We start from the raw sequence: 9,474 nt of genomic DNA, 5'->3' as shown, positions 1-9,474 counted from the left end.
GGCAGAGGTTTCAGAAGGTGAGGGAAACAATGGAACAACGTAAGCTGCTCACAAGGATCTAGAGCAGGGATTTCTTCAAGTCAAATTTTACTAGGTTACAGGTTGCGTGCAGGTAGAAAATCAAATATCTAATCGTATCTTTGTTGAAAACTGGAAGTCTCTTATTTTCAAAGAGCAGGTGAAAATACCCGAGAATCAAAGAGAATTCTGGAGCTCAGATGGGTATCTAGTGATTGACAGTGTTAACACAGCATATAAAAACAGTGACATTTAGTTAAACCAGATAAACACATTTTTCCCTCTGCCCTGCCCTTCACAGAAGATTGGTATGCAACTTATTGCTGTATTGTCTAATTTCCCTACCATTCCATGTTCAGCTCTCAGCCTGCTACACTACAGCTTCTGTACATTATGAAGTGTAGCCAGATATGCAATAAGTTCCCATTAAAGTTAATCAACGGCTTCCAATAAAACTTAATTGGCATCCATTTCTTATTCTTTTACTTCACCTTTTTACTTCCCCATATCATTTCCTCCAGAAAACCTCCTTCAGCAGGTTCTAAACAGTTTTGGAGAACCAGTAGCGGAAATTTTGAGTTCAGAGAACTGGCAAATACCAACTCTGGCTGGCGATTTTACAGTATCCTTCCCCTGCCACGCCCACCTAGCCACACCCAGAGAACTGGTAATAAAAAAATTCGAAACCCACCACTGATTTTCTCCATGTATAGTGGCCAACTAGAAACATCTACAAGAAAATAGCTAAGCTCCAAGAGCACCAAGGACCCTTCATGTCACCCAAGCTTCAAATATTCTCCTTTATTGAGCCATTTCTACCTGTGGATCACTATTCTACATGGCTTTTGCTCAGATTTCAATCATGTAGGTAAGAGACATTAATGAAGACCACATTTTCAAGTCTTTCCATGGACTGGCACAACCATACAAAGCCTGTGTTCCATCGGTATAGCATTGATTCAGTGGAGTAAGATTCTCAGCATGGAATTTCTTCACTTCCTGACAATTACACATTATAGGGCAGGTAAGATTTATTTGAGTGATAAATGCTTCTTTTGTATGATAAAGAATAATGAACTTATCTGGGGCAGTGGGTCAGAACTGTTTTGTTAAGTGCATAATTCCATTTCTTTGCATGTAAACTTAGGATTTACGTAAGTCTTTAAAATATCTACAATCATATCTCAGGGAATTCCAACATGGCAAATTCATAATTTAGGAACTTCTAAAGAAATATGTTGGAGGCATAATGTACTGACACTTAGGAGAAAGCAGCTTTTTAAAGGGAAATGTTTTCTGAGTCAGCTCTTTTCCTAATTCTAAACTAAAAATGCAATCTCAGCTTTTCTCTGCTATATTGCTTTAAGGTTTATGTATTTTTCAGCTGGTCACTATTGTTAATAGTCAACATTTTGTATCATTATATAGCTTATTTAAGAAGATGATACCATCACTTATTTTTATGATGCATTAAATTCAATAAATTTAACTTAGGACGAAAAATGCAATATTGATTTTGGCCATGGTTACGAAACTATTTTGTCTCTTGGATGGATCCTGGATTGTTTTATTATGAGTTACTCCAAGCTTTGGAGCAGCAAAATATATGTTTTAAGGTTGGTAATGATAAACCTTATAAACACATATTCATATTCATATACACACGTACACACATCATATGCACGCATTCACAGATGTACATATCTTTAAAGAAAGAAAGCAAAACAACTGTTTTCTGAGTATATTTTTTTCTCTGGAATGGTTACTTTTCCAAATTTCAATTCAAACTTTTTTTTTTTTAATTTTAAACCATTCCATGTTATCTCTTTATTGCAAAAAGTCAACATGCATCTTAGAAATTCAAAGTGTAATCAATAAAACAAACATTACATGTATGAATTTAAATGTATAAACAGTTAGAAATCCAACAATATCTCCTAATGTACTATTACACAAGTTCACAATCTTGTAAAAACTATAATACAAGTTAATGTACATTGAGAGGAATTTAATATTCCTTTTCACATGATTTCATTAAAAATGTTGAAGCATCTCCACTGTAAGTGGGCGATTATGGTTTCTTTGTTTTTGAAGTTTTAGATGCTGTGCATTTTTATATGTAAGGATTAAAAATACACCACAGTTAAACCAACAGTTTATATAGTAGCATTAATATTTGTAAAGCTTTAAGGGGATGATCTACTGAGCATTTACATTATGACATTCTTCTTAATGCCAATAGAGTGATACATTGCTAAGTGGTTAGAAAGGGATATTTTTTTATATATATTTATATAGCAAAGTTTTATTAGAATACCTAGCTTTCAAGGTACTTTGCGGGTGTATTTATACTATGCTTTTTGTTATGGCTTATGATTATGAAAAGGACAATTTCACAGCAGGTGGTACCAGAAGTTACCCAGTAACACAATTGTTTTTTTTTAAACCAAGTTCTAATATACAACACAGGGAGTTTCATAGCTACATCAAAATGAAGGTCACTTTGAACTAGTTTCCTATTTTCTTTTTAAGTGAGTTACCACTATGTGCCCATTACTTACATCCTCAGTAACACAATAGTATGCTTTCAATACATAAATTTAGGGGCACAACTCAGTTTTGTGCTTCTAGGCTGAGAAATTAAAGTTGTCACTAGAGGATTCATGTGTGTCAACTTATACTGAAAAAAACAGGAAAGAAAGCAAAGATGGGAAAAAGTTTAATAAATCTCTCTCTTAGCCTCATCTCTTCTCCATGAAAAAAGCTAACACTTTTGAGTAAAGATATTCATTCTCTCCTGAACAGCATGCTAACAAAAGTTATCTAAAACCATATGAAAAGGAATCCCATCCAGTCTAATTGTTCCAAAAGCTAAGGAAATTTCTCTTACAGCTTCGTTCAGTCAACTGTAATCTTCTAGATACAAAAATACAAGAATTCTTATGGAAATCTAGATGCTGGTAGTTTTTAGTACACAAAAAAGCAAAAATATTTACAAAATTATACAGTTCTAGAAAAAGTAAAAAACCCTGTATATATATATATATATATATATATATATATATATATATATATATATATATATATATATATATATATATATATATATATATATAAAGAGAAATATATCTATATCTATACACACACGCATATATATATATAAAGAGAAATATATATATATATATCTATACACACACACACATATATATATATATATGTATGTATGTATGTATACATAAACCCTTTGTTCCCTCTATTATTAACTAACTGTCCAGATTCAAGCGTTTTTCTTGCTGGGTCAATATATGTGATGGCTACATACTGAGCCATAAGCATTCTAAAGATATCACAGGCAACGGGAGAAAAGCAAGGCTTTGCCTGTTAAAGAATGTGCAATATTCGTGCTTTATTGTCATAACTTAATTCACTGAGATTCAACATTAGTAGGAATGTAGCAATAATCTAGAACACAAAGGCCTTTACATAAAGGGCAAATAAGAGCTGGTGGCATACTCTCTTATTCACTTATGGATGGAATTCAAATGGGATGTGCTTTTATAACAATGTACATAGTTCCCAAAATGGGAGGAAGGGAAAAAAAAAGTTCTGGTAGCAAGACCCGAAACTTGAAACCTAATTAAGGTGTTCGGTCATTTAGATTCAATTAAGTACCACTATGCTAATCTGAATGTAAGAAACCTGAAACATATAATTAAATCTTTGAATTAATGAATGCCGAGGTATCATGGGAATTGATAATAGTAATGTTTGCCTTGCTTCATCAATCTTAACTTAAATGCAGTGACATCATATGCTCCTTGCATAACCTGCTGCTCTGATCTATGGCTAGGATGGGGATAACAATGGCCCTTCAAGTATTTCTAAACTGCTCTCCTTAAAGTCACAGTCAGTATGTCCTATAGTAGGCTATCTGGGGAGCTGTATCAGACAGCTACACTTCCTCACTACTGACTATGAGACACAGCGTACAAAAGCACTAAGAGATGACTCGCTGGAGGATATATTTATATTTAATAGCAGCAAGAGACATGGGTTATAAAGATCTATTGCCCTTGCAGTAAAAAAAAAAAGTAACATAAACTCTACCAAATCTACACCATGAACCACCGGTATTCGGTGTTTTTTTTAAAAAGGGGGAAAACTAGACACATTTTTATCAGCATACAGATAAAAAATGCTTAAATCAGTGTTTTACTTTTTTCCCTCAACTCAACGTTAATTTTTAATGTGTTATAACATGAACCTACAATATTATTCTAAGTGCTGGCTTAGTATCTATTATTTTAAATCAAGATTGTTTTTGGTTTGCAATTCTGTGGGTTGCAGGAAATATTTTACTTGGAACAGTGCATTGGCTTTTCCTTAAAAAATAAAATGCAGCTATTAATTACCCTGAAGCGAGTTCTATAGATAGGGCATTTTCAAAACAAGAAATTTCACATTACCAATACTGTTAAAAATATTCCTGCTGTTGTCATTTTAAATAGATTTTAAGGCCAATACGTTCCACTGAACTAAAATGTGAAATTAGAGCAGAAGTAGTTGATCAGGTGCATTCCTAATGGCAATTAAAATGTTTAAAGATGGGAAAGAAATAAAGAAATCACTATCACCAATGCTATTATTATTCTGATAACCATATTTCAGATAGTGGAATATATGAAAAACAGCTTGTTCACAAACATATGTGCAATTCCTGATTGTTTTTCAGTCGAGATTTACTTAAGCTGCCTGCCATCCAATGAAAGGAATTCTGAATTAACTATGAAGTCATTGATATTTAATAAAACAAATTGATACTTTAAAATCAGAATGAACAAAGGTTGGGCTTGAAGGACTGATATATTTCACTTTTATAAGATCACAACCATTTTTACAGCTTTGTAGAAGCTCTGGGCCTTTGGCTGATCATAGCTACTTACTTGCTAAGTTTACATATCAAACACATTTGTTATCTTAATGTATATATTTATAAAAAACAAAAAACAAAAACAAATTTTTGGCTCATGGATTTCCTTTAAATATTTTTTTTAAAAATTTGAGTTCGAACAATTCTAAAATTATATGCTTCCTCTTGAAGTTTCATCTTCTCCAAGAGCGGGATTCATCTTCATCTTCATCTTCATCATCATCATCTTCAGGTAGAAATAAATCTGATGTTTCTGTCTCCTAAAGAAAGATAAAATTTAATGTGGTTATAAAATTATAGTGATTTTAAAGTCCTTCATAAGGACTGTAAAATACATTTCTTCTTGGGATGATCTCCAAAGAAATCTAGCCACTTTGGAATCAACCATGCAAAGAAATACTAACAAAAATTCTAGCTGTGAAATGGCAGCAATACTGAATACTATGAAATCAATTAATTATATTTATTTATCAAATTTAGAGATAACCATCTCATTCTGGAAAGAGTACAAGTAAAACATTTTTTAAAAAAATACTTGTCTAATGCTTGATTCATCCTGTAATGGGCTGTGAGAATAACCTTGGCAGAAAGGACAAAGGAGGAAGAACGGCAGCCTGGAGAATGGCCAGACAGGAGATATCTCAGCCCACAGAAGGAATGAGGGTGAGATAACATGTCAGAAGGGGAGAAGTACTCTTAGACTTGCAAGATTCTGCTACAGTAACCTTACAAATAAAGGTAGTGTTTATAGGTTTTGGTTTCCTCTTTGGACTAACTCATTTCAAGTAGCTTTACTTATAATATTAGCAAATTATAGATCAGGAATATTTCATAATAAAACACAGTCTACTAATTTTTTTTTTTTAAAAAATATTTGCTATCAATTGATGCCTTTCAAAGTATTAGCATTAAAATGTTTGTATGCAAATATTATTATTAGCAGTACATGTATATATCACATTGCGTTAGTTTAAAATTCAGCATAATTTACAACAGAATAATGAAAATGCAGAAACATAAATTAAAACATAAAATAGCATTCATTACAAAGTTGACGGCAGAAAGATAATAAAAGTAAAAGAGAACTATGCAAACAATATTTGTAGAGGGAAGGCATGATGAAGAGACAATCTTCAATAGGTGGCTGAAATATGTAGATGTACCGGTAGGTGCCTCATGAATGCATCTACTGATTTGCTTTATATTCTGTTTTTGTTCAGGGTGATGTACATAATATTCCTCCTAATTTTCCCCAGAGGCACCACCACAAAGAAGTCCCAAAGGTGCTTTTTCAAGTGACAACTGGACTTCTTCAGCTGTGAAGAAACTGAAGAACCTTCTTGGATGAGAAGCGAAATGTCTTCAAATAAAAACAAGGAAGTCCAGTTGCCTCTTGAAAAAGCACTTTTGGGACAACTGAGAATCTCCATAGATACTACAGAAAACTCCTGTCAGGAACCACAAAATGGCATTCAATTCTTCAAGACATCCTCACAAGGATTTTTGAACTATCTGTAATGGCAATGGTCACTATCTGTAATGTCAGATACCCTCTTTAAGGTGTTCTAGTTCAATAGCCAACTGGCAACCAAGGCAGTTACGTCAATAGGGTTCTAACACATGCACAATCTTTGCTTAGTAACCTTGCTGCTAGAAATTCCTGATGATCATTCCAGCAGTTTCACATTGATGTTAAATCCCATGGAGAACAGAACAATGACTTATGGCTAGACTAACATATGCTAATTAATCCTAGTACTCTCCTTTCACATGTCAAAGAAACCAGAGATGTTCAAGCAGGATCAACAGAGCTGTATTCCATTTGTCATGTTATAAAATAGTGAACATATTGCTTATTCTGTGTTCTCAAAACAGGCCTAAAGTCAGACGGAAAAAACACAATAACAATTAATAATGTTGACAAGACCATTTGAATCCATGGAGATTACTACAGGAATGAGTTTGCTTTCTTAAGGCTGGCAGTATCATTCCAACATGGAAGAATACATGACAATATCCATGATTTATTCTATCAACTCTTTTCAGTTAACCTATATAAGCAAAGGAAGCTAAAAAATCTGGACAATATGTGGAAAACCCAAGAGTTAGAACCAACTTGTCCATAAACCTTAGATATTTTAAAGAGCTCCACTATATGGTCATTTGAGAATGTAACAAAAGCCACAAAGCAGATATGATTATATGCATTAATTCATGCTTAACTGCCTCTTAATTACACTATTTGCATTCTTGCCACCTTCCAGTTTAATTCATTATTGAGAGGTCCCCAGAAATCCAAGAAGCTCAGATGCCAAAGTATCGGAGAAACATATGAGGGTGACTGTACAAACAATACACTGATATTTCCCATTCCTAATGTCAATAAGGTCTTGAAAGAAATATTGGATTTGTTTTCTGAATTTTTTTTTCAAATGTTTACAAACCCATCAAATTCCCTAGGTCTGCATGGGGGACAACCTTAAGTGATCAACAGATGATAGAAAAGCAATGGTGAACTTTACCAGACATTGGCCATGAGAACTGTAATTTCCCTTCCAAAGTAACCTCTTCATGACTTTAGCAAAACTAAATCAAAGATATGCATCTCTCTATTACTGAATCTGATGACAGCTCAAGATAGACTTATAACTGTCATAGTATATGTTTCCCTGAGGGCTTCTCAGGATGAATACTGAAGTCTACCAGGATCATTGTTCTGGGATCAACAGCACATCTGAAAAAAAAAATTGAGCAAGTTTGGCAAGAGAAATGATTGGGCAGCATAATAGGCCCACTAGCTTGTTGTTTCAGCATCAAGTATAGTCTTCATAGTGTGATCTGATGAGTTTTCATAGTTTTCTGATGAGCAAAATGGAATTCCTATTGACCAGAGCAGTTTGACCATCAGTTCACGTTGCTGCTGTGTACAGCAAAACCAGCTAGTTTTAAAGAAATTTTAAAGGACAAGCTATTCAAATATTATTCTAATACCTCTTCCTTGGGCTCTTCCTCCTCAGTTTCTGTAGACACAGAGGGTAATTTAGGTTTATGCCATGATATCTGAAGTCGTCGGTCTTTAAACTTTAAACCTTGATTGGCAGCCTAAAGTGGAATATTTAAGTAAGAAAACAATGTGTGTTATATACTAGGATAAATCAATGGCTATACAGCATGTCAGAAAGATCTCTATTAACTCTACAGTGATTGATCAAAACTCTTTGCATTGTATAATCATCACTTTCCATATGAGCAAATCTAAATTCTTTTCTGATAATTTAAGTTAAATATTAGTAACTGGCTTATCCGTTTAAACAGAGCAACAGGATTTAAACATTTAATGCCTGAAAATAGTTCATCTGAAACCAGTATATATTTGCTGGTACTTTCAATTACAGAATATGTTTGCCTTAAAAAAACTGGATATAGAGAGTCGTAGAACATTCCTTAAAAATTTAAACCATGTTTACATACGTTTTCAGCTTCAGAGCGGGATTTAAATGTCAAAACAACACTTAAAGGAGATTCCTCCTCTTGAAGGCCTTCAATATCTCCAAATTGCTGAAAACACAAAAGATTGAGATTTACTTTCTTTCACTGCTAAAAAAAATAACGATCAATGTATTGTTAGTGATTATACATAGACAACCTGATGCCTTCCAAATGTTTGGACCTTAAATTTCTAATCACTGGTTCAAACTTAAGATGGTCAATGGGAGATGTAGACCAAGACATTTAGAAAACATTTGGCTTTGCTATAAGAATTTGCTACAGAGAAGCCTTTGATCTTTCTCAATAAAATTCATGTTCTTGGACAACAATCTTTTTTCTTAGTGTTTTAGGAACCATTTTAGTCCCCAAATATATAAGAAAAGTATACATAATTGCTCATAAACTAATGCCAGGGTGATAGCATGAGAAGATGTTTTTCAAAAAACATCATCATTTTGGTTGCAAATCTGATCCTATGTGTATTTTATTTTAAAAGAATTTCTGTGGTGTTTAATGGAGCACATTCTTCATCAGGCACATATAAGGTTTTAGCCAGAGTTTCTAAATTGTAGTATCTTTGAAACTCAAATTAAGAAACAAATATTTATTTATATAATTGATGTGATACTTATTTTACATTTAGAAATGCTTTTCAACTATGTCCTTGTTTTTGAGAAATTTTAAGTATAATTATATTAGCAGTGAAAGAGAAAGTGGTGGTTCAGACAAAAACTGTTTATCAAATTGCTATTTGTAGCTGGTAAAAAAAAAATCACTTAATTGTCTGTAAAGAATCAAATCAGTGATAATTAGTTGGTATTAACCTCCAGCATTAAAGCAAATTGATGTTGATTGTTAGGCACATTCACTGGAGTGTAAAGGCAGTGAAAGTTACATTAATTCCATAACTAACAAACATTGGCAAGATTGTCCAGTTAACAGTTCCACTTACGGATATTAAAAAATATACTGGACAACATATGGTCAAATGATTAAGTACAGATAAGTACTAAAACAATTACTGCAGCTGTAATTGA

General features: G+C 33.2%; 1 protein-coding gene across 5 annotated transcripts in view; it reads right to left on the bottom strand.

Moving 5' to 3' along the window:
* Positions 1-1,749: 1,749 nt before the first annotated feature.
* RBM27 (RNA binding motif protein 27) overlaps positions 1,750-9,474 on the bottom strand; it is a 42,790-nt gene continuing 35,065 nt past the window's right edge. For all 5 annotated transcript variants that reach the window (XM_087955401.1, XM_026687990.2, XM_087955402.1 and 2 more), the window contains 3 exons: positions 8,420-8,506; positions 7,940-8,050; positions 1,750-5,208 (listed from right to left, as the gene is read on the bottom strand). In XM_087955401.1, the coding sequence (XP_087811527.1) occupies positions 5,122-5,208; positions 7,940-8,050; positions 8,420-8,506 (285 nt within the window). In that variant the 3' untranslated portion in view covers positions 1,750-5,121. The remainder of the gene's footprint in view (positions 5,209-7,939; positions 8,051-8,419; positions 8,507-9,474) is intronic.

Source organism: Notechis scutatus, chromosome 2 (assembly GCF_049901735.1).
Source record: "Notechis scutatus isolate UNSWTSFEM ecotype Mainland chromosome 2, rNotScu1.2, whole genome shotgun sequence".
Classification (NCBI taxonomy): domain Eukaryota; kingdom Metazoa; phylum Chordata; class Lepidosauria; order Squamata; family Elapidae; genus Notechis; species Notechis scutatus.
The sequence above is the reverse complement of the archived record's forward strand: the minus strand, read 5'-3'. Positions and strand labels throughout refer to the sequence as shown.